The sequence below is a fragment of the Notothenia rossii genome (assembly GCF_949606895.1).
Source record: "Notothenia rossii genome assembly, chromosome: 9".
In the NCBI taxonomy this organism is placed as follows: Eukaryota; Metazoa; Chordata; class Actinopteri; order Perciformes; family Nototheniidae; genus Notothenia; species Notothenia rossii.
The window spans coordinates 6,238,656-6,265,049 of NC_136907.1; the positions used below are offsets into that span (position 1 = coordinate 6,238,656).

The 26,394-nt window shown below is 41.1% G+C and overlaps 1 protein-coding gene across 2 annotated transcripts; it reads left to right on the plus strand.

Annotated features, from left to right (window-relative positions):
• The first annotated feature begins 439 nt into the window (after window positions 1-439).
• LOC307018063 (AP-1 complex subunit beta-1) lies at window positions 440-26,181 on the plus strand. Of its 2 annotated transcripts, none has more exons than XM_079648122.1 (22): window positions 440-584; window positions 2,825-2,880; window positions 2,990-3,095; window positions 4,476-4,611; window positions 5,300-5,545; window positions 6,924-7,114; window positions 7,720-7,941; window positions 9,096-9,216; window positions 9,476-9,571; window positions 9,912-10,027; window positions 10,427-10,592; window positions 11,608-11,706; window positions 12,657-12,916; window positions 14,109-14,328; window positions 14,882-14,923; window positions 15,763-15,912; window positions 17,358-17,503; window positions 18,469-18,598; window positions 19,553-19,637; window positions 20,225-20,311; window positions 22,067-22,221; window positions 23,809-26,181. In XM_079648122.1, exons 2-22 carry the CDS (start codon window positions 2,844-2,846, stop codon window positions 23,881-23,883), a joined length of 2,886 nt encoding a protein of 961 aa, XP_079504248.1. In that variant the 5' UTR covers window positions 440-584; window positions 2,825-2,843; the 3' UTR covers window positions 23,884-26,181. The 2 variants fall into 2 exon arrangements, with proteins under 2 accessions (XP_079504248.1, XP_079504249.1); XM_079648123.1 differs by having other exon boundaries at window positions 444-584; window positions 15,763-15,915.
• Window positions 26,182-26,394: the final 213 nt, after the last annotated feature.

Here is a 26,394-nt window from a genome sequence, read left to right on the forward strand (position 1 = left end):
CTACATACGCAAACAGAAATATCGTCAACACACAATCAGAAGTACTTTTAAATAAATCAAATACAAAAGTGAATATGACTAGTTGTGTGTCATCATCCGCTTTTATTGAAGAGACTCAAGGTCAATTTTTAAAAGACATACATACAACACTTAAATATACATTTAAAAAAGGCAGTTATACCAATGTTACCACAGAGGTGACTGGTATCGTAAAGTACTGAGACAAGGATTTGACAGCAGCATAATGACAACATTTTGAGGAACATTTAATCGACAGATACATTTGTACATCAGAGTTCTCAAGAGAGCATGGAACGTGTTGACTCGTGCATTACAAAACATTTCACTCGCACTGCACCACCTTGGTTTTCTAAGTAGTATACGCAAAAAATCATTATAAGCCTATTAATTCTATTGACTGATTTCAATAATTCAAAATCAACTCAAGCGGGAAGTTGTCCAGATTCCGGTGACAGTGAACGCACCATCACACTCCCGATTCTCCATCTTCCTCCAACCGGCCAAGGGACCAACCTGCGTCTTGCACCCACCGTAACATTCCCCGCTTACAAACACTCAACAAGGTATTTCGATTATTTTAAAACGTCATAATGTATATACTCTAATCTTTATTTCTGTGGGATTTGGTGGCGATCATATAGCTGGGCAGCTCATCACAAACGCTAACGTTAATGTAGCTCAATGGGAGCTGGGCCGCTGATCACCCCTGTTTTTATGTCAGATTAAATGCTTTATTAATTACCTTACAAGTCTCGTTTGATGATGCTGTTTACACCATTGATTGTGTTTGTAAGCTAGTGTGTCTTTATTCGTTAGCTAGCATCGGTAGTCGGGAGGTAGCGTCAGTGCTAATCATTAAACTGGTGCATTTGACGTTAGCATGCAGCAAGCTAACGTTAGCAAGTGAAACTGCTGTGGTTCCTGTTAATGTTGCTATCTTGACTTTTCAGAGAGGTCAAACGTTATAACAGCAAATACATTATCGCAAATGCTACGAATTATTTCGGTTGAGCTTTAATTGCACAAGGTGATCGACGGTACTAACACATACTAGCTACAGTTTGTTATTTTTTATAGACATGGAATGTGTAATGTATTTACGTTAACGTTAGCTTAATAACGTTAAAGTTAGCTACCGTTAGGAATGTAATTGCACTATTGTGTAACTCCAGCTAGCTAGCACCTGTGATAAAGCTACAACATTAACCCAAATTGTCATGAATATGTATACGTAGCAGTATACTACGTATTCTGAAATGATATGGCCAAGAAGTATTAGCACAGTCAAGGCTCTGTTTCATGTATAAGTCCTTTATTCAATAGCGTACTAGAAGTAAAAGTACCCAAGTATTATCAACTAGATAATTACAAGTATTACATTACCCATTTTAGAATAATATAAGTCATTTGACTGTTGTTATTGTGGCTTTATTGTGTATGTATCCCTATGTTGCCGCTGGCATCCTTATCTATTAGTTCATTAGGATTTTCAATGATCAGAATCGACTAAGTAACTATTAATTAATGAAAGTGGAGTAGAAGTAGCATAACATTGGATTGCTCAAGTAAAGGATAGTTAACAGAATGAACTCTGTGCAGGTCAATCAGGTTCTTCCACATCAGGCTGGGAAAACCATTTATTTATGGAGTTTGGTTTGTGAACTGGGGACTGTCATGTTGAAACAGGAAACGTTAAAGGCACACTGTTTTCTAAAATATCATTGTAGAGTTTGTTTAACAAAGTCTCTTTTCTTTTTACCCGTAACTATAAAAAACATCCCCAGACCGTTTTTTCATGTCTATCAAATGTTATAATTGGCTCTGTGCACCCAGGCAGGTGGGGATTCGGGGCATCTCCACAACACAAATGGGTTTGTCAGACTGTCATATAGTGGATCCTGATTCAATCGCTGCAGATATGACGTCTCCACAGTCAAGTGGTAGTGTGCTTAACAACAGTCATGTGTGATCTGCAGCCTGCGTGCCTCTGCTCTGCCAATAAACTGAGCTGGTATTGCTTCATGGGGCAGTTTGTAACGTGTGGATGAATGTTGCAAACAGGGATCTGGAAGGATTCGCTATGCACTTGGCAGAAAGAGCTGTTGTCACTGCACAACATTTCTACTTGACATTAACACCACATATTAAATATAATCTAGCTGCAACCTGGCAGAGGAAAAATCTAATTTATGAGAGAGATTTCCTGTGACACTGCCATGGCGAAGTCACTGAGCTCTGCAGTGCGACCCTTTCTACTGCAGATGTTTGTCAGTGGAGATAATATGGCTCTGTTTTACGTAATGTACCTGGATGAGGCAGCAGAAACCACAAATTGTGAGCACATACTTTTAACCCTGTTGTGTATTTCTCTGAAGTGTCAATGGGAAGTTAAACCATCATGGTGTGTTTCAATAGGAGCATGATACCTGAAGAACTTTAGAGTAAAAATAATAATAATAATAATAAAAGGCACTTAAGTTGTCCACTTTTAGACAAAGTATTTACAGTCCAATTTGCATCTATTCTCACTAACTTTAGGTGATACAAATGTCAATTAAAAAGCAATCTCAACCAAATCAGATAACATTGGAGGCAGCACAGATAAGCTAAATGACAGAATTGTGTGGAGCTCCCGTGTGGTTTGATCATCACTACTTCACAAAGTCACACACCTGATAAGGGAGGAAGTGAAAAGGTAATCATTATTTCGCCGATCTTGTGAAAAGGGAAATTGGAGATGGTTAACGGGAATCTCTTAGGCAGATTTTGCTGATGGCATAATGCACTGAATCTCTCGTTACAGATTTGAAAGGCCCACAATCATGACGGACTCCAAATATTTCACAACAAACAAAAAAGGTAAGAAATCTGGCTAAATGGTCCGAAGTCAGATTATTGCACAGTGTCTGACAATATATTCACACCATAGTGCGGCTGCTGCTTACATTCAGTGTGCTTTATCTTACAGGGGAGATCTTTGAACTGAAGGCAGAGCTGAACAATGAGAAGAAGGAGAAGAGAAAAGAGGCAGTAAAGAAGGTCATCGCTGCCATGACTGTTGGGAAGGATGTCAGGTATCTGTTTACATTGAAAGTCTTTGCAGAAGCGTCTTTGATGTCTATTATAATCTGTGATATCTCCTGCACATCTGAACGACACAAGCCACCTTGGCTCAAGCGTGTTCATCACATACTTGTGGCATTATTTCATCTTAAAGATAAGGAGAAAGTGGAAGCATTGTGGTAACCAACAATCCATACATCTAGAGATCAGTCTCTGGAACTACATTTCCACAAGTCTGAGGTAGTGATAGTAGGTAGTGATCCAATAACTTTATTTATTTAATCGTTTATTTGGCAGGGACGATGCACAGTGATGAACACTTAAAACATTTAAATGTGTCAAGTGTAAAAGTGCCAGATTTAGCTTTGAGCTCATTTCCATCTGCAGTCCCTCACATATAACATTTAAGAAGTTTATATTTTACAAACATAGCAAGAACAAAATACATGATATGCAAAAAGTGCAAAAGAGCAAGAGCAGCTTACACATGTATTTATGACATGGTGATACAATGTAGCAGCTGCGACATATAAAGTGCAAGAGGAGATACCCCTGTGTTAAAGTGCATTTAGCGGTGATTACACGTCTGTTTGTTTCTCAACCATTCTTTCAGTTGACCTTTGAAGCTATTGAGAGTGGGACAATCCGTGTCTCAGTTGGGGGGCTATTCCACAAAGAGCTGCCTTTAATGGAGAGGACATTTTGTCCAAAAGTGGTCCATCTACGGTGGACTTCACAGTCTCCTCTGGTTTCTGACCTAGTGCAGCGTCCAGTGTGTTTTTTGTGGATGAATTCCCCTAAGGGAGGGGGGGGGGGAAGGCATGTAAACATTTATAAATAAAACACATACATTTAAAAGACTTGTCAAAGATCAAGAAATGGAGTTTTTCGAGGATGGTACAGTGGTGATATGAATGTGGCTTTCTGTCAAACACCTTGATAGCTCTCTTGTACAGCTGTTCCATGGGTTTCAGGTTTCTGACACAAGCAAACGACCAGTTTTAGGGTTTACGGACAAAGCAAGGGGCAAGGAAATTAATAAATAGGGTGGAAATGAAAGGAAGAACTTTGTGCCTGTGCACTTAAATATTCTTAATAGAGAAAAGTTAATTGAGAACAGACGGTGGTGGAGGTAAGGAATGTGGAGAATGTGGAGACTTACAGTATCTACCACTCTGCCCAGTTTCACACCTTTGCACATCTGGGGGGAAAAAAGCAACCAATCTGAAAATGGTTTGGTAAAGTTTCACAAATCAAGAAGGGTTGAGCTTTCACACTGAACAAACACTTCTGAGAGAGTAAATATTGACCCTTAGGAGGACCTGTTTATCACCTTGCTCACAATGTAAACACAAGATGAACTAAACAGAGGCATCTTTCCCTGCTGTCAGTTCTCTGTTCCCAGATGTGGTGAACTGCATGCAGACCGACAACCTGGAGCTGAAGAAGCTGGTGTACCTCTACCTGATGAACTACGCCAAGAGCCAGCCGGACATGGCCATCATGGCCGTCAACAGCTTCGTCAAGGCAGGGCCAACTTACCTTGTGTTGTTCGTGTGTATGTGTATAATAGGGCCAGTGTATCTGAAACTATGAATTCACCTACACTCAGCTGAAATAAATCCCTGTCAACAATCTCTGACAATTCTGGAATGAGTTGGATTTTCAAATGTAGCTGCTGTAGTCTCCCACAGTTTTAGTTAACAGGGTTCCCACAAACCAGTGTCATCAGAACTTCACAGATAAATCAATTCATCCATGAAAACTGATAACATTACCTTTTTGTTTCAGTTATTAGATCAGAAAATACATTGAATCTGTTTCTTCCCCTTTGAGCCCAGTAACTAAGCTGCAGTGGAAACTGTGTTGGTAGTTATTATCAAACATAAATCACCTAGAATCTTGTTTAAAACAAAAAGATTCTTTTTTTTTTTACAATATTTGTATTGAAGTTTTCAAATATAACGAACATTACACATACATAAAACGGTCAGTCTAGGTGGCAGATGCAATGTACAATCAAATGAATAGGCATGTAAATAAACACAGGTCAGTATACAGATGACACAGGGATAACAAAGTACAGAAATCTGAAAGAATATGATGACTTTAAGATCTAAGAATAGTTATGAGAAAAGTACGGTACTAAATGTTTGTTTCTCAGTGAAATCAAATCTTATTAAAACCCCACCTGCCTCTCTGGTCTCGCCCTCAGGACTGTGAGGACCCCAACCCTCTGATCCGCGCTCTGGCCGTCCGCACCATGGGCTGCATCCGTGTGGACAAGATCACCGAGTATCTGTGTGAGCCGCTCAGGAAGTGCCTGAAGGACGAGGACCCGTACGTGAGGAAGACGGCGGCCGTCTGCGTGGCCAAGCTGCATGACATCAACGCCCAGATGGTGGAGGACCAGGGCTTCCTGGACTCCCTGAGGGACCTCATCGCTGACTCAAATCCCATGGTAGGTGACATGTTTTTATACCTGAGCCTTAATTGATTAGGACTAGACTTTATTTGAAGACCATCATGGAACTTGAGCTTGATTCAAATGGCAGCGTGTCATCTATGTTATATATGTTAACCTTATTCCTCTAGATTGAGTAGTAGATGCTCTACTACGCAGTCTAGAGGCATAAGGTTGAACTCGGGTGTTTCTGGGATGAGATGGCGTTTGAATCAAGTTTGCATGCGTTTGAATTGCAGTGGTTTGCCTTCATCCTCTGTTGCTTGAGGCAGGGTTTTGCCTAGGAAATTAGTTTGAAGAGGCGGTTAAAATCTAGGTTTACATTAAAATATACTCTATATACGTATATCACAAGCTGGATACATGTTTTACACAATACAGTCTGCATCATGGCACCGAAGCAATTGCACCATTTTAAAAGTGTGATGCAAATTTACAATGATCAAAAATAATTGTGTTCGAGGAAATGTTTTGTCTGTTTTAGTTCTCTAGAGATTCTTTATACATATAGATTCTTCCATTTATTAAGCACTTTTCTACTTTCTAAGAACTCAGACACTTTCAAAAACATTTCATTCAACAATTGGACACTCATACATGCAGGACTGAAAAAAGCACAAGATGTAATTCATTTAGATACAAAACAAATAAATGATAGAACAGTCATTTAACTTCAGTAAGAGCTGACGGAGTTATGACTCGGAGGAAAGGAGTTCAACAGGAAATAACAAGCTTGAAGAGTTGTGCTTCAGGTGCTGTTTACACGAGAACGCAAACGGGTTGTATGTATCCGCTACTTTTGTCTTTCGTATAGCCCGTTCGTTCACACGAGGCCGTAACGGAAGCGCGGAAACGGACCCCTCAAATGATAACGGGTCCCAAGGTGGATAGATCTGCAACCGGAACGCTCTGGGGGCCAAACAGCTCCGTGTGTACGCCCTATATACGATCATTTCCTGATAACGATGAAGCCATAGCCCCGCCTCTGCTGCTCACTGCTGCAGCATGGTCAGTAGCTACTGTCGGTAGCTACTGACCATGCTACAGATGTTAGTGCACAATCTACAGCTCCTCTACTACAACCATCAGCAACAAGTGGACATGGAGAATTACATGAACTACATGTTGCTAAATCTACTGCGGGGCATAAAAAGAAGGGCAACCATGGCAACCATGCTCGGGGTCTTCTTGGTGTATTTTGTGGCGGCAGTACAGCGCCACTTACAGGCCCGGCATATGTACTACAGCGTCTCCAGCGCTTCCGAGCGGTCTCGTGTGAAGGGAAGACTTTTTTGATATTGTATTCGGAGCGTTTTCGTGTGGGGTCTTAAAGTGCAGTTTTTGATGACATTAAAATCACATCTCCTTCTCGCAGGTGGTGGCCAATGCAGTGGCTGCCCTGTCTGAGATCAGCGAGTCTCACCCCAACAGCAACCTGCTGGACCTGAACCCTCAGAACATCAACAAGCTGCTGACCGCGCTCAACGAGTGCACCGAGTGGGGACAGATCTTCATCCTCGACTGCCTGTCCAACTACAACCCCAAGGACGAGCGCGAGGCCCAAAGGTAACGGCACCTCAAACCAGAGCATGGGATGTGGGCTTGTGCTGGTTGACCGCCCTGTTGTGTCAAATGATCATATCTTTGTTTTGTTTGTTGATTGTTATGCACCTGCCTCAGGACTGCAGATGGAAATGAGCTATTAGCTATAATCTGGCATAATTCATATCTTCTCTTTTGTATGCATGGTCCTTGTTGAAATAAATACATAATATATAATTATTTAAAACATATAGTGTTATACTCTGATTGCCTTTTACACTGTTAGATTGTATCTTATATGTGGTTAACAGTCATATGTTCAGGATTTATATTTCAGGAGGGCAAAGGGAAGTGTAAGAGGGGGATTTGCAAATGGTTAAGGATTAGGGGTTTTATTGTTTAATGATGGGATGTAGGACCCGTGGGCGGTTTCCTTTCATGAATATATGCTGTAAGCTGTGTTCGGGGTGCAGAACTTATTTTTTCCTCTGAGGATGAAGTGGCTCTGTTCCTACATAACTTTGTCCATGAATCATTTATCAGTTTCTCTCAAGAGTTTCCTCCACACGTCCTGTCAACGTTTTTTGTTCCTCACTGAGTCTCACCTTTCCCTCCTTCCCCTTTTGAAGCATCTGTGAGCGAGTCACCCCCCGGCTGTCTCATGCCAACTCAGCCGTGGTGCTGTCGGCTGTGAAGGTGCTGATGAAGTTCTTGGAGCTGCTGCCCAAAGACTCGGATTACTACAACACGCTGCTGAAGAAGCTGTCCCCCCCGCTGGTCACCCTGCTGTCCGGAGAGCCGGAGGTCCAGTACGTGGCTCTGAGGAACATCAACCTCATCGTCCAGAAAAGGTGCGTGGTCACAAATTATAGAAGCTGTATTTTTGTCACTCAATTAACTTTATCTTACCTTTTATGATATTATGGATTAGCCTGTAGCTAAAGTACAGACAGCAGAACAACACTCATATTGTTTTTTTAGTTGGGATACTCCGAGCAGAAGTCTATAAGGCGCTTTCATACCGGAGAACTTTTCCCAGTATAGTTCCGATATAGTTCCGAAAATGTGCGTTCACACCAAAAAAATCCGGAACTAGAACTTAGTTCATGAAAACCTTTTCAGTCCCTGCTAGAGAGCAGGTACTTTCATGGGAGAAAAAGGTTCCTATTTCTGATTGGCTGGACGGATTGCAAACCACACCCCCTAAAACTCCCAAAAAGTTTTGTGAAGCCGCCATTTTATTATCCTCACATTAGCATTATTAGCATTAGCATTAGCCCATTGCACAAACGCAGAGAGACTAATGGCAACACAAGAGAAAACATGGGAGCGGTGGAGATGAGGAGGTGTCGGGAGTCCCAGCAGCTTCTACTGAAGCCAGTCCCGACTCCGGGGAATTCGGGTGGCAGTATACGCCGTGAAGTTGTTTGCGGCCTGCCAGTAAACCCAAAGCAGAAGAAGAAGAAGTGACGTCAGCGGCTTCATTTGCCTAATCCTTCCCCAGGGACTTATTCCGGTGTGAACGCGATCTGTACTTAGTTCATCAGAACTAAAGAGTTCTGGGACCTAAGTACGGCAAAGTACTTGGTGTGAAAGCTCCTTATGGCAGTGACAACATGGGAACCAAATTTGGGCAAAATTGTTTTTTTCCTTAATTTTGTTTATTGTGAAGGTTTCTCTTTGATTTTCAAATGCGCATTAAGAATGTCCTTAAAAGTCCTATGTCTGAATTAAACTAGAAAATGACTTCTTTAATACTTTTTTATGAATGCTTTTTAGGTAACATTAAGCTGTCTGTGGCTCTTCTGCTGTGACAATGTACATTTCCCCTCTGTGGGACTAATAAAGGTATTCTGATTCTGACTTGAGGGTGACCCAAATAAAAGATGTCCAGCCAACAACATAATGATATGTTTTTCAGAACATCAGGCCTTTCTCTCCGACTTGTATCTTTAGGATCAGGTCTCCCCACAGCCTAATATGTCATGTGTTGCTCTGTGTGCAGGCCTGAGATCCTGAAGCAGGAGATCAAGGTTTTCTTTGTGAAGTACAACGACCCCATCTATGTGAAGCTGGAGAAACTGGACATCATGATCCGCCTGGCCTCCCAGGCCAACATTGCCCAGGTACCTTAAATAATACTAAACGGGTACTTTGTTAAAAAAGATAATTTGCCACACCGTTTTGATTGAACAGTTATCATTTACAGCATTGCCTTTTGTGTAAATACCCATACGTATACTACATTGAAGTGAACTAGTATAATAATTGATGTCCTGTCCATTCTTAAGGTAAAGCTTGAATGTGCAATTTTTTAAAAGACATTCAACTGGAACAAAATCCATTAAACTAAATCAAAACTGAAAACTGTTGTCCTACTTTCAGGTGCTGGCCGAGCTGAAGGAATATGCCACAGAGGTCGATGTCGACTTTGTGCGCAAGGCGGTCCGAGCCATCGGACGCTGTGCCATCAAAGTGGAGGTGAGAAACGCTTTCATCGATTCTGTTCTCTACGCCGAAGTCTTCTCGTGTTCATTTCAGCAAAATGATCTTTATTCATGTCAGACTTGTGACCTGGGCATTTTGAACTATAGCAACATCAAAGCCTCTCAGCAGAGACTAAACATTATAACTCAGTCTCTCCTTGATGGTGAAAGTGTTTCCTGTCTAGTCCTGATGTTTTGATTGATAAAAAGTCAAGTCATATTGAGAAATCTTAGGTGTGCCAAGTCTCCTCTTTCCTGATTGACCGTTATAAATTGACATGACCTGGTCAGCTGATGTTTCCTCTTGTTTAAGCCTCTGTTCTGTTTCACTCCAGCAATCAGCAGAGCGCTGTGTCAGCACTCTGCTGGACCTGATCCAGACCAAAGTCAACTACGTGGTCCAGGAGGCCATCGTGGTCATCAGGGACATCTTCCGCAAGTACCCCAACAAGTAGGTTTCCCTTGTTTCCTGGAGAACCAGTAGGGCGGTACCCAATATCCTAAAAGCTTCATTCATCATGTTGGTTTTCAAATTTTAAAGAATATTCAAATGATTATCTCTTTTTTTCCCACGCGCCTGTATTAACAGCAGGCTTTCATAAAAGCGATTCATAAAATATATTAATGTAACCCAAGAACAATAAATCTCTTTAAGTTCTAACACTATTTTTATATATCTGCATTTTCCTTCAGTGCTCCATCTGGATTCATCATTAGTTACAATAATGACTAACTATATTCATAAAAAATTGTGATTCATCCGTCTTTTTACGGCACTTTTCAAAAAGATGCTGACCCCCCCCCTATTGTATATTTTCCTCCTGACGCCTGACACACTGCTGTTGTTCAGGTATGAGAGCATCATTGCCACGCTGTGTGAGAACCTGGACTCTCTGGATGAGCCGGACGCTCGCGCTGCGATGATCTGGATCGTAGGCGAGTACGCCGAGAGGATCGACAACGCTGACGAGCTGCTGGAGAGCTTCCTGGAGGGCTTCCACGACGAGAGCACCCAGGTGGGTCCACACATCTTACTAGCCATCAGTTCTGCTCTCCTGAAGGCTCCTTTTGTTAGTAGGGTTGTTTTACACGGATAATAAAACATATATCTGAGAGTAATCTAGCCCGGTTGACTTTGGAAAGGACTGTATCTGCTCTATATTACATTCACTGTGCCGGTTAATACCTCGTTATACAGGAGGACTGCACAAAGCAACAGAAGATGTGGTGAATCAAAGATCAACAACTTTTTTCATATCAAATAATGATATCAAATACATACATATTACTAAAACATGAGAAGTGGAAGGACAGCGTGTCCGGGGGGTCTTAACAAGTATTAAAAGTTGATAAATCAATTTAGAGGAAATGAAGTCTATTAAAAAGTATTAAACTGCATGTTGTAGCTTGTTTTCAATAATATATCAATGGTCCAAAGAGGTTGTATTCTACAGTCTGCCTGAATGTAATCATTGCGTAGGTGTGTAGTGTGATTCTGTGTAGTTTATTTATGGGGAAATGCAAGTCTGCGTCCAAATGGTTGGAAGATAAGGAGGAAGGGCAATCAATACTGTGTATAGTCCATGTGAGGTAAATTGTGTCGCCAAGGTAACCGGTTAAAACTCCAAGTGGAGATGAGGTCTTAAAATGTCTGGAAAGGGTCTTAAAAAAGGTCTTGAAAGGTTTTACATGTGACTTCAGGATTCCATATACCCTGAAGGAAAAATGTGCAATAAGAGTCCTTGTAGCCACTGGGACACAGCGTCTTAAATAATGCACTTTTCAAAAGCCAGAATTAAAACCAAACCACATGTTTTTAACTTGTGGAGCACACAATGGAGCATTTATTTTTCCTGAATACATAGTAGATGTTTCCGTTATGTCTGTCAGCTGAGTGCTGCTGGTCAACACATTTGGATGTTTCACTTTTACACACTTTATAGTAACCCTTGGACGTCCCACACCTTATCCTGGTTGACTCATTTTATATTATACTGAAAATATAATGACAGTGTGTGCTTTGATTTCCAGGTCCAGCTCACTCTGCTGACTGCCATCGTGAAGCTGTTCCTGAAGAAGCCGTCAGAGACTCAGGAGCTGGTGCAGCAGGTGCTCAGCCTGGCCACTCAGGTGAGACACGGCACCTTGGCTCCAGTTGGAGGATTTATTTCTTCACTGCTGCATTATTTTGCATGTTTTTCATAAAATAATTCAAAATGTTAAATTACACTGATTGAATACGTATAAAAGTAGAAACAACAAAAAATACTTATGGGCAAAAATACAGTGAAATTGAAAAGATCTTTTAGCCGTTTTTTTTTTCCTATCTTTTTAATAATTTTGTGGAGAAATTTGCAAAGCAATTGATCATTTATTGGTGTTTATTACATGGCTTGGTTGAATACTCTGTTCTGATTGGTCAATTCAGAACAATTGACACGTTGTTAATCCAGAACAGACAGACCGCTGTCAAGCACTTATTGACCGTTGTTAAGGACGCTCACATCTGCCTCAAGAAGTCCGTTCGATTTAACTGAATACATTTTGGCCAAAAAGCAACTGACAAGACAAGAGCGCCAAGAAAGCAGCGGAGAAGTAACGTGGCAGAAACCCTCCTTTTTACGCAGCGGTCCAGACATAGACGGCAAACGGCGACACATATTCAGTGTGCAGTTCCTTTGGCATTAGGGCAGGGATATCTAGATACTTCCCAAGGTTTGACTTAATGAGTTGTGCTACTTTTAAAGCAAGCAACGATGTTTTCAAATCTGTAATCAAAAAGCTCCGCCTTCCTGCCGTTGCTACGTATTTCAAACGGTAACAACGGACTATTTTTCTTAGCGGATGCATGTCAATTTAAATCAATACATACAACTATTTTTATTTACTTTTTTATTCGTAAATAACCCCATCTGAGAATCCTAGCTTTCTGTAGCATATCATTGTAACATTATTTCAGGATTATTGTTTGTTTATTTGACGTGCCTCCCTCTTAGCTTCCACCACAGTAACAGCTAGTGTAATGATGGTCCCTAAGATCTCCCTCCTTCACTGAATACATGTGAACGTCTCCTCTGCAGGACTCTGATAACCCCGACCTGCGTGACCGAGGCTACATCTACTGGCGCCTGCTGTCCACCGACCCTGTGACCGCGAAGGAGGTGGTGCTGTCGGAGAAGCCTCTGATCTCCGAGGAGACGGACCTGATCGAGCCGACCCTCCTCGACGAGCTCATCTGCCACATCGGATCCCTGGCCTCCGTCTACCACAAGCCCCCCAGCGCCTTCGTGGAGGGAAGCCACGGCGTCCACAGGAAACACCTCCCTGTGCAGAACAGCAGGTCAGGCAAAGGCAACTTTATTCTCAATCTTTCAGTTTGTTTTTACAGACAGAGATCCAAATACCGTTTCCTACAATCCAGAATACAAAAATACAAATATTCTTAGAAAAATATCACTCGTCACCGGCTTGAGCTTGAATCTCAGGATCCATGTATCTGTGATCCTCTCCAGAATGGAAGTAGTCATCACATACAGAGCATCAACTAGTTCCTGAACAGTGAACTTCACATGCTGATATCCAAGAGAGGGAGTTACACAGTCACAAGATGGAGGAATAGAAAGCAATACACCCTGTCATGTACACAATTCTCAACATTCTGACTTTTTCTCAAAATCCTTACTTTTCCCTCAAAATATCAAACATCCTGAATTTTTTTCAAAATCCTGACTTTTCCTCAAAAAACCCCCAAAAGATTGGTGTTTTTCTCAAAATCTCAAAATTCTGACTTTTTCTAAAAAATCTGACTTTTTCTAAAAAATCTGACTTTTTCTAAAAAATCTAAAGAATATGAGTTTTTCTCCCAAAAAAAAAAGAAATCAGACTTTTTCTCAAAATCTCAAAATTCTGACTTTTTCCAAAAAATCAGACTTTTCTAAAAAATCTGACTTTCTAAAATAATCAGATTTTTTCTAAAATATCAGACTTTTTACAAAAAATCAAAAGAATATTACTTTTTCTCAAAGATTTAAAAAATATGACTTTTTCTAAAAAAAAATTGACTTTTTCTCAAAATCCCCAAAAATTAAGACTTTTTCTCAAAATTAAGACTTTTTCTCAACATCTCAAAAATTAGGACTTTTTCTGAATACTTAAAAATGTTAAATCTCCCTGGTCCCCGGCTTGAGCTTGAATCTCAGGATCCATGTATCTGTGATCCTCTCCAGAATGGAAGTAGTCATCACATACAGAGCATCAACTAGTTCCTGAACAGTGTCCTTCACATGCTGGTATCCAAGAGAGGGAGTTACTCAGTCACAAGATGGAGGAATAGAAAGCAGTATTCAATGTTTACTTCAGATTAGCTCCACATCAGAAATGATCATGCTTGTCATATGTCTCTCTCCATAGAGGCTGAATCATCATGTTAATCACATAGCTATCATATGCCTCAAACAGTCCTGATGCTCTTCTAGGTAATCACACATCCTGTCATGTTCACAGCTTGCTGAACCTTTTGTTTTGTGCCTTAGCGGTGCTGCTGTATTCTCCTCCGGCAGCACTGAGACAGGCGAGAGCCCGGTCAGCGGGGGTCCGGCTGCGGCCATGGAGCAGCCGAGTGTGATCCCCAGCCAGGGGGACCTGCTGGGGGACCTGCTCAACCTGGACCTGGGCCCTCCGGTCAACGTGCCCCAGGTCTCCTCCATGCAGATGGGCGCCGTGGATCTCCTGGGAGGAGGCCTCGACAGTTTGGTAAACACACACACACACACACACACACACACACACACACACACACACACACACACACACACGCTAAAGGTATCTCTACAGATGCAATAAAATACATCTTTTCTTCCCCATAATAAGAGATTGTTAATCTTATACCAGTTTATTTCTTATTATCGTCAGATTAATTGCTGCTGAAATGTTTTTTTGTTTTTCTTAAGGTTATAATGTTTCTGTAAGCATGCTTGTAATTTAAATTGCCTAATGATCTTTGTATTCAATCTAAAAAATATACAGCTAAAATATTTTTGAAACATATTAATACATTGATTTGTTTTTCCAAGAGTTAGGCTTGGTGTGTTTCTCCTCTGCTAATGGTTGCTCTCTACCTCTTCAAGCCGCTGGAGAGACTGGACTCCTTGATAGTCCTGTTGCTCATTTTAAAGTGTAATGTCTAACATAACATCGTGCAGAGTTGCAGGAAGTGAGGGCTCTTCTTGATTGGTTGCGGTTGCTAAGAAAGTCTCTGTCTCTGTTTGTGTTTGGTTTGTCTTTGGGGGCCTCTCTTCTCCTGTAGCTGGGGGGAGACCTGGGCGGAGGTGTTGGAGGAAGTCCAGCAGTAAGTCCTTCTGTTCAGCAGTCTGTCTGTCTGCTTGCTGCTGCATGCTCGCCGAGTTTAACCCACCACACTCTCAGCTTCACTTCAACGTGTTTACCCTGGCCTCTCTGTCTCACACTCATGTAGTGAATACAACCGTTACCGTTCTCGTGTGGCTCCAGCCTTAGTGTTTAGTGTGTTGGTGCACAGAAATTGATTAAAGGACAAAAATCCAGAAAGAAATGGAACACGAGAAATATAAATAATATGTTAAATACATCTGAATTAATAATAAATAACTTTGTAGTTTTAAAAAGTGGTAGTTTCGTTCTTAAATGTGCGAAATTGTCCAAGAAATACGTGCTGACTGTTATGGAAAGTCAGCTGTTTTCAACACATCATGTAGCCTTGTAATGAATGGCCTTAAACACTCAACCAGAAGTAGGATTCTTTCAATTCACCTCAAATCTGAGCATGTTCACACTTTCTTTGTAATGAGGGCTTTGGCTAATCGCTTGCTTTAATTTAAATGGTTTTGTTATTCTTTCTGCATGATTTAAAAAGTGTCTGCTTGCTTTCTTTGTAGCAATTCTAAAGTTGCCAGTAATGCAAACTAAAACTGTGTGTGTGTGTGTGTGTGTGTGTGTGTGTGTGTGTGTGTGTGTGTGTGTGTGTGTGTGTGTGTGTGTGTGTGTGTGTGTGTGTGTGTGTGTGTGTGTGTGTGTGTGTGTGTGTGTGTGTGTGTGTGTGTGTGTGTGTGTGTGTGTGTGTGTGTGTGTGTGTGTGTGTGTGTGTGTGTGTGTGTGTGTGTGTGTGTGTGTGTGTGTGTGTGTGTGTGTGTGTGTGTGTGTGTGTTTTAGGTGGGACAGAACTTCATCCCCTCATCTGTCCCCAGTACCTTTGCTCCGTCACCTACTCCCGCTCCTCAAGCCGTCAGCAGCGGCCTCAACGACTTGTTTGAGCTTTCCACCGGCATGGCCAACACCACCGGAGGGTTCATCTCCCCAAAAGTAGTGAGTTTATTCTTCAGAACCCGCTTGAGTAATGGAAAACACACAGTTCGTTTAGTCGACTCAATTACAGATGCATGCCTAACAAAAGTACAAAAACTGCAAAGTAATGTCTTTATATTAAATACAGTGCCGTTCAATAGTCTGTTATCAGTTGTTATATTGATTCTACTTTCCTTTTTATAATGACTAATGTGACAGATATGGAAACACACAGTTTATTTCTTGTTTGTTAGATACGTCATTGTGTACACAGAGGGGAAGATGTTCCTATTATAATCTGCACACACTTCCAATTTATGAATCAATGACTGCTAATTTCTTCCTTTCTTATTGAACCAGTGTCTTTGTCTCTTTCTGCACTTTACGTCTCCTCTGGTTGATCCAGTGACAGTGTTTTGTTCCCCAAATACAAAACAAATATTTAATACAAAGCACATATGTGACCCGCTCTACGAAATCAGTCGGAAGTCGTAACGGCTCATTTCCAAATAAACGTGGATTTGTGTAAAAAACATTTTTTCGGGGTTCGGGTGTTTTGTTTGATTTTAAATAAACAAAGTCTTGGCTTTCAGAATATGAAACTTTTATTTCCAAAATCACACGATAAATACATGTTTGAAGCTTGTAAAGGGAAGATGACAGCTCTCCCTCGCCACTCTGCTGTTCCGCAGCGCCGCCCCCCCTCCCTCCGCTGACATTATGAATGTGAGGCGCATAGTAATCACAGATAACACGGCAGGGTCCGTTACAGTTTGTTTTTATCTGATTTCAAATAAACAAAGTCTTGGCTTTCAGAATATTAAACTTGTTTCGGCAAATTCAGATGATAAATACAGGTTTGAAGCTTGTGACGGCATAATTACAAGCGGAGAACGGAGTAACTTAACGTCAAAGCAGGCATAACAACAGCCGGTGTTTCTCGAGAGGGTTTTCCCTGGGAAACAAACACAATACACACACACACACACACACACACACACACACACACAGACACACACACACAGACACACACACACACACACACACACACACACTCGCGAGCTTCCCCCAGACCACTAATCCAAACGAAAATATTTTCCCTCCGTACTACTTTGATCATTTATTAGCCGCTAATAACCAATCAGATCGATGGATTCCAGAGAAGAAGAAACTTTGAAGGCCTTTTTCTCAAAATGATGACTCGGTGACGGTCATTATATAATGTGACATATTTCGCTTAATATTTGGAATCTCGTCTTTCCAACAGTGTACACAACTCAAAATGTGTCTTCAGGTCAATGCGGCTGATTTCGATGGAGCAGGTCACATATGTACAAAAAGGCCTTTCTCCTAGCATGTAAAAACATTGATAAATGACTGCACCTAATCAAACCTTTCCTGCAGGACTTTCCATTGTAAACACTACGTGTGGAACTGATTACACTCATCGTCTTTTCACCCAGATTTGGCTGCCGGCAGTGAAAGCAAAGGGTCTGGAGATCTCGGGAACTTTCTCTCGCCGCCAGGGTCACATGTACATGGACATGACCTTCACCAACAAAGCCCTGCAGCACATGACCGACTTCGCTGTCCAGTTCAACAAGAACAGGTCAGAGCGCTGAAACACAATATAACACAGTATATCTGCCATCTGAAATAGAAAGGCTTTATCTAGAGCAGGGGGGTCAAACTCAAATACGCAGTGGGCCAACATTTTAAAATGGGTACTAGTGGAGGGCCGGACTGGTTCAATGTTTATTGCAGAACTTATTGAAATGAACTTATTGCACATATTAAACCTGGAACTAACAAAGCTTAAATGATTGCCTATAAAAACAACATTAAACATTAAATAATCAGTTCATTCATTTCTTATGGCTCTATCTGCAGCTTTTCCAGAGTCATTTCTTATGAGTACATTTTTCCACAGACCAACAACAGCTTCAACAAAACTATTTCCCTCAAAGAGAAACCAAACATGCCCTGTTGTCGTGAGAGAGAAAGTGCAGAAGGAAACATCCATTAAACTCAGTGTGCTGCTCTGTGATGCTAGTTCAGATACTTGCCATCTCATCTTGGGTGCAAGGTCATCAATGTTTGGGGTCAGGCTCTGAGCTGAGGAGACCCTCAGGGTGGAGTGAAGGTGTGCGTGCAATATACCGGCGGGCTAGATCTAATAGTAATTAGAAATTATCCTGAGTGCCGAAATTAAATCCACCAAGGGCCTGATTTGGCCCCCGGGCCTTGAGTTTGACACATGTGATCTATGTGTACTTGAAGTTCAAGTTTCAAGGCTTTTATTGTCATGTGAACATTGGCTACAGTGTAGATAAGACAATGAAAATCTTAGGTCACAGCCTCCTCCAGCAGTGCAACACAATGCAACTGATTAAAATAGAATAGAATAGTGCAAGGAGAGTCTATAAACAAGTAATTGGAATATGATATATTAGATAAATAATGTGTAAGTTGCAAACAGATGAATGTTCTTTCCAAAGTTCAGGTGTTTAAGAGTCTATCTTATAACTGAATACCTAATGCCACTAATATTTGGTTTGGTTTCCCTTCATGTAGTTTCGGGATGATTCCTACCAGTCCGCTGCCAGTTCACACTCCTCTGATGCCCAGCCAGACCATCGAAGTCTCTTTGCCCATCAACACCATTGGCCCGGTCATGAAGATGGACCCACTCAATAATCTGCAGGTACTGAAGAACTCACTCGCCGCACATTTTTTACAGCAGACGTGCAACACGTTTAACACGTACCGACTAGGGATTTATACTTTTTCTGAACATTAGACATTTGTTCCATCATGGAAGCAGAAGCTCACTTTCCTTGTTCTTAATGTATAGCTTCAGCTACAGTAAAGCAACACTTAACCCTTGTGTTGTTTTCAAAAGCTGGTACCGTTCATGGTGCTCGCGGGTACATTTTGACCCATGATTTATCTCAGTCCAAAACAAGCAAAAAAATTACTATCATCCAATATTGTTTTAAGTACATCATAACTAACTTATAATGCATTCATAACCGCACAATCCTGTTGTCATTTAATGTTACGGCCCCAAAACACATAACACCACAGATGGCACACGTGCATGTGTTCAGGTTCAAGTGTTACGCAGCATTCACACGGCGGCGTGCGTTGAAGCTCGCCGGTGAGCTTATCTGAACCTCGACCAACAACCAATCACATGAATCTCCCCCCCCCCGGACACACAAGCACGCGGTTTGATTGGCTAGAGCTTGTACTGGCATATGATTTGATTGGCTGACGCTTCCGTCGAAGCTTCAAAAGTTGAACATTGCCCAACTTTTGAACCTCGAGTCACCCAAAACATTCTGCCGGGTCTCCCCAGACCCCAACACCAAATTATACACTTTTTTTTTTTTATAGAGACCTTCAGACTTGGCAAAAATGGTAAAAATCAGTTCTGTAGAGTTCATATAGCTGCCGTGGAGGAGATCATGAAGCCTTGATCCGATACAAAAAAGTAGAGTGTAGTTATTATATCATTTTAACTTGTCACGGGAGACCCGAACACAACATAAGGGTTAAAGGAGAGAAATGTGCATTAACCTATGGATTCCCAAACTACTGCTTATGTGTATTATGTTTTTGTATTAATGATTATTATTTGTTGAATTGAACACAGGTGGCTGTGAAGAACAGCATCGATGTCTTCTACTTCAGCGTACTCATCCCTCTCAACATATTCTTCGTTGAGGATGGAAAAATGGGTAAGAGCGTCAACCATTGTCAACTATATCTGGAATTCCCTATTCAACTCTGTCTATCCATAAGCCCCCCCCCCCCCTCAATCAACATCCTCTTGACTGCCTTGTCTTTGTTTTCTTTTATTTATTTATTTTTGTTGTTTTCTGTTTGTTTTGCTTGTCCTTGTTTGTCTACCCTCCCTCATACTGTGTAAAGCGCCTTTGAGTTCCAGAAAAGCGCTATATAAATATAATTTATTATTATTATGAACTCTTTTAAACCTCATCTCACCAACAATATATTTTGCAAACAATTAGGCCCGGTTACAATTATTCTGAAAATGTTTGTTATTACATTTTATTTATCCAAAGCGACCTGCAAACATTCAGTACTGTGGAAAATCCCCACAGGAGTAATTTGGGGTGAAGTGTCTCAGGGACGACATGCTGACTGCAGTGGGACTCGAACTTGCTATCCCCTTATTTGAAGTCCAGCACACTATCCACTGAGCCACAGCCTCCCTGTTATATATCTTTACCTTTGAACTAGAAAGGGTTTATCACACAGACTGTCACAGACCTGTGTTGATGCGTGTGTCGTCCCTCTTCAGAGCGACAGGTGTTCCTGGCGACCTGGAAAGACATCCCCAACGAGAACGAGCTACAGTACCAGATAAAGGAGTGCCATCTTAATGCAGGTAGGCCACGTTGGAGAATTAAACTCCTGTGCTGCAAAGAAACGTTTTGAATGTAAACGGATCAGAAGGTATCTGTGGTGGACAAGCAAAGCTGCTCATTGTGTATCTTTTATATGCATTTCTCTCTGCTTTTATATTTTCTAGGCACGTTCTTTTGTTGTATTTACAGAGTCATTGCTTTTTGTTAAGGATGAGAAAAATGTTTTATTCCCATAGGTCATTTGATGACTTTACTACTCACTTGCACAACAATGATTGGTTCAATGAAATGAAGGAAACTAAAGCCATAGTGACCCGCACATGGAGCACCTTTGCAACTCCTTTCAGATGGATGGATACTCCTGGCAAAGTAGGAGTGTTCACTAACATGGATTTAAACAAATTTGTCCACAATATTTGAGAGAAATAAACTTTTTGTAGGCTTAGAAAAATACTTTTTTTTTTTGTAAGTGTTTTTATATTTTGGTCAGTGTAAGTAAAGGGTTACAGCAGGAATGAAGTGTGGTACACGTTCATCCTGCCCAATCACATCAACCCACTGTGCCCTTTCAACCCCTTTGAGGTCCTCAGGACTAGCCTATATGACGCATTTCCACTACAATTCGGTTTGAGCGTGCCGTGCCCGGCCTGTTTTTTGGTTGCGTTTCCACTTGGTTTAGTTCCGGCTAGCGGGTACTTTTTCACAGTTTTCTGGCTCTCCAAAATCGAAGTTCTTTCCGGGCCAACAACCGGGCTGAGTCGGGCTGAGTATGCTAAACTAGAGAGAGAATCGCTGGCAACTACAACACAATGAACATATTTTACCGTGATTTTAATTGTAATACACATTTCAAAATGATGCCGAAGTAACACTCACGAAGTAACAACCATGAATTAATGCTTTGACAAGTCTGCAGACAGACGGCAGGAGAAACACCTTTTAAAATGTGTGTTTTCTGAATGGAGATCGGCTAAGCTAACGCAGTATATGCTCCGACCGTCCACACTCACAACAACGGCCTACAGACATAAACAAACCAGCGACTATATTCTCCATGACACAGAACGTCTGTGGTTTGGACTTGTTTCACTTTTGTCTAGTTTCTGAACAGATATGAGGAGCTGTGAGCTCTGAGGGCTAACAGCTAACGACTGATGTTGGTTTTGTGGTTCTCATTGAAGATGACGTCATGGCTCCGCCTATACTGCGTTACTATAGTTACCGCCCCAGTTCCTAAACTGTAATGGAAACGCAGCATAAAGTGAGCCTGGCCTACCAAGGCCTAACTATACCGTGCTAAGCCGAGCGAGGCCCTGCAGTGGAAATGTCACCTTAAAGACTTTAAACGTCCTCAGAAATCATGTTTGGACGGAAATAATGAAATACCTCAAAATTACAACTCCTGGAAAAACCTCACTCTCCTCTCTTTGTTTTCTCTCTTAATCCACATGCCTCTCTTCGGACATTTCCTCCTGAAGATCACTTCCAAATGGCCCACTATGTACCGTCCGGTTGTTCCTAGCAGGCCCAGTGTTGTAGACTACCTGGTCAGGTTAACTTAGATGTTATTGTTTCCTCTCATAGTTCATTAAAATCCTCGTAGAGCAAATTTACCGTCAATTAAAAAACTAAACGTTTATTAGAATTAGAACGTGTGTACATTAGAGTTAGCTCCTTTAGTGACTAGTGATTACAGCCTCCTGCGTGTGTGCCGGTTTCTTTTCGGTCGGTAATTTAGCTGTGTTAATAACTTGATATTACTTGTGATCCTGCAGACTCAGTTTCAGGGAAGCTGCAGAATAATAACATCTTCACCATCGCCAAGAGAAACGTAGAAGGCCAGGACATGCTGTACCAGTCTCTGAAGCTCACCAACGGCATCTGGATCCTGGCCGAGCTCCGCATTCAGCCCGGAAACCCCAACTACACGGTACTGTTACTGGCAATTAGCTTTTCTTTGACTGTCTGCTGTCTTTCATGGGTGTTGAACGTCCAATTGTAACTCCTATAAGCCGTCTATTCCCCGTCATAATTGTTCCTACACTGAGCAAAAGTTTATCATTCATAAAAGTGACTAGTTTAATAAGATTTAGTAATAACTATACTGTTCCTTTCAATAGACACATTTTGTATTACATTTTTCCCCCTAGCATTTCTTAGTGGTATTATTGTTGCCACTGAGGGCCTAAGGGCAATAAATAAACATTATATGTATATTCAATTAAGTTAAAATACTCTAAAATAATCGTTTTAAACACAGATATTTTTAGGCTCTTAAAACAGCTGAGTGATTATCAAAGTCACCTTTATTGTCAATCTTTCAGTTTGTGTGTACAGAGGGATCGAAATACCGTTTACCACAATCCAGGATATGAAAACAAATGTATATAAAAATATGTATAACATATATCCTATCCACATTTGTTCATGTGCACACATTAAGACCTAAATAAAAACACAACAATCAATATACAGTGGGGCAAAAAAGTATTTAGTCAGCCACCAATTGTGCAAGTTCTCCCACTTAAAAAGATGAGAGAGGCCTGTCATTGTTAATCTAGGTATACCTCAACTATGAGAGACAAAATGAGAAGAAAAAATCCAGAAAATCACATTGTCTGATTTTTAAAGAATTTATTTGCAAATGATGGTGGAAAATAAGTATTTGGTCAATAACAAAAGTTCATCTCAATACTTTTATATATCCTTTGTCAGCAATGACAGAGGTGAAATGTTTTCTGTTAGTCTCACAAGGTTTTCACACACTGTTGCTGGTGTTTTGGCCCATTCCTCCATGCAGATCTCCTCTAGAGCAGTGATGTTTTGGGGCTGTCGCTGGGCAACACGGACTTTCAACTCCCTCCAAAGATTTTCTATGGGGTTGAGATCTGGAGACTGGCTAGGCCACTCCAGGACCTTGAAATGCTTCTTACGAAGCCACTCCTTCGTTGCCCGGGCGGTGTGTTTGGGATCATTGTCATGCTGAAAGACCCAGCCACGTTTCATCTTCAATGCCCTTGCTGATGGAAGGAGGTTGTCACTCAAAATCTCACGATACATGGCCCCATTCATTCTTTCCGTGACACGGATCAGTCTTCCTGGTCCCTTTGCAGAAAAACAGCTCCAAAGCATGAGTGTGTTAGGTCTAACTCTTAGTGTGTGTTCTCCGCTCACCGGTCCATCACAGCAGGCGGAGCTGCAGGATTTCTGCTTCTCACACGTTGCATACCGCTATTTTACTGTCATTTTGGGACACCGTAAAATACTGCCAGACCGGTGAAGCAAGCTTGTTTTGCCGCACAGAGAAAGTGTCATCATTTTACGTCATGGGATCGGCGGTCGGCATTTTTAGAGAGCACCGATCGATATCGGCCGATACTAACTCTCTGCTGATCGGCGGCCGATCGATCGAAGCATCCCTAATTTTGAGAATGTAATATTGTACAGATTATAGATTGTGTATACAAAGTAAAATATGTCTCCTATTTGAACTGTGTGTCCTTCTGTGTTTCCTCAGCTGTCTCTGAAGTGTCGGGCCCCGGAGGTTTCTCAGTACGTGTACCTGACGTACGACTCTGTGCTGAAGAGCTAATTTTGCTCCAACTCTTGACAACTCTGCTTCGTATCTACATCAATCTGCAGTGTTTTATCAGTTTCTGCCATATGCAGCTAACTGCCAAAGCAAAGGACTCTAAACCGTGAGAGAACGTCATTTGGATTATTAGTTGTATTCTTCCTCTGAGAAATCAACTCGGCACATTTCAATGAGAAACCATATGGTGGTTTATGTTGTCCTGAAGTCAAACACCGTTTACGTCTCTTTGCTTTGGCAGTTTGAAAAGCATTATTGAATCTTCTTCTTCAGCTCCCCATTTCTATGTTTACCTCCCAGTGAAAACACGTCGACCATTCCATCCTTAATTGAGTTTCTTAATGTTGTGAAGATGTGACTGATGGCTAACTGCCATGAGTGGAAATACTAATCTCCCCACATTCTATGAAGCCAATTATCTTTTATTTTGCACGCTGTATGGCTCACATTCCTTTTGATTCTTTTATATTGCTTCGGTTGCACCTACAGAATGATAAGTGTTGTTCCTTTTGCCATTAATGTGTGTGAAGAGTGGAAACCATCAATGTGATCTTTCAATAACTTCTGCAGACATGCTTCATTAACACGTCACATTACGCAGCATATGTACCTCTGTTCTCCTCTTGTGCTACTCTGAGAACCGGGGTTACACAAGTAACCTCAAGTTTTCCTTTCATGGCTTTCACACATTTTCTTGTATTTCATGGGGTTACATATATATATACATATATATATCGGCAGTTTGAAACATTGTACAGTAATTGAAACACTTCAAAATGCATTCCAAAAAGTTGGAAAAGGAAAATGCAGACCGGAGATAAGTAAGAGAGCTCCAGTAACTCGAATGAAACCAAATCCAGGCATTTATTCGCTTCTTCCAATCTTAAGAATTATCACCTCTCAATTTGTTTTTCCTGCCGTTTGTGGTTAATCTGGCAGAGCGAAAGAGATGGAAACCGCAGGGGGTAAAACACAGAAGCAGGTCGTTCCGAGGTCTTTATTGCAATCGCTTTTCCATGAGCCTTCAGTCTGTATTAACACTCCTTTCTCACCTCAGCTGCACATGTTGTTTTTTTAAAGCTTTTTCTTATTTTTTTTATGTTTTAATAGTTCAGTTCAAGTCATATAATGCAGATGACTGATGCAACAGATGCATTAAAATGCAAATAAATGTGAAATCAACTTAAATTCTGCCAAAATAGAACATTTTTATGAAATTAAAAAGTATTGTAAAAGAAACAAAACCCATAGTGAGGAACACTAACCCCCTTCTGACTGAAAGTAACTCACTGTACATTTGTTAAAACTTGTTTTCAAATATCCAGGTTGCTGTTAAGTTTGAACTTGAAAATCTTCCCCCATTTGAACCACTCCACAAACCACAGCAGCTACGGATTAACACACCAGTGCCACTCTGTTTTAAAAAGTATTTGACATAACTCGTCTTGTTATAGCCCCGTTAACTGCAACCACATAGTTGCACACGGCTTAATGCACCTATATTGTCATTCCTATTTATTGTGCATCTACCTCTGTGTGTTTTCCTTTTTAACCGGCTTTATTGTTGCAGTAGCTTCAATTCTGTAATGTGCTTTAAATGTCATCTTTCGATTCCAGTGGGGTTTTTTTGTGTGTTCTTCATGCCATTGTTGTCGAGCTATTTTAAACCTGTGGCAACACAGCCGCACTAATCTCACAGGACCAAGCATTCACGCAAATTAAATGCCACGTCTATGTTTTAATACCCAAGTGTCCATATAATCTTCTAATGTTGGCTTTTTGTGTGCTTTAGAGGGTGCCAACTGTACGCCCTGAGGCCCAGAGTTGTGCTAGTACAATGTAGTCCAGTGATGGTGTAGTTAATGTAGCTAATCAATTACAAATGTTTTGGTATTACCCTGAAAAGGAAATTAAGCCTTCCCTCTATCCATTGATCAGAACATTCTCAGTGTAATGAATTTGTCTGTGAACCTATTTTCCTACATGGTAACACGTTTATGTGCCTGCATGAGCCCACTGTCCTTTTGATCCTTTTTCATTTAGGATGTGGCTTCGCTCCCAACTCCCAACTTCATGTCTCGGTTGTAGATCTCATGTTTTTAAGCAGCATTGTCTTCAGCACTCCCACTTTAAGAATTATATCAAAAACGTTTGCCAGCAATAGAGACTGTATGGTGACGGCTATAATGGCGTCTTATATAAATGGAAAATGTCTAGAATTATTGCTGTAACCCTGTTGTAAATGGTGTTTTTGTCACACTACCACATCTTATGTCATTAAAATGTCAAAACAAATAACGTGTTTGGAAGTTCATATTTATATAAACCAAGTCAGACTCAAGAGATGGGTAAAACTCTTTTTAGAAAGTCAAGTGAACTGTTCCTATTTATTATCACACATCATCAGGGAGCTGTATCACAAAGCTGGATTAGTTGTTCAGCAAAAGAAAATGACTAAGTACAGACCATTTACTGAATGTTCTTGAGTCTCAGGCCAAATAAAATGATAAA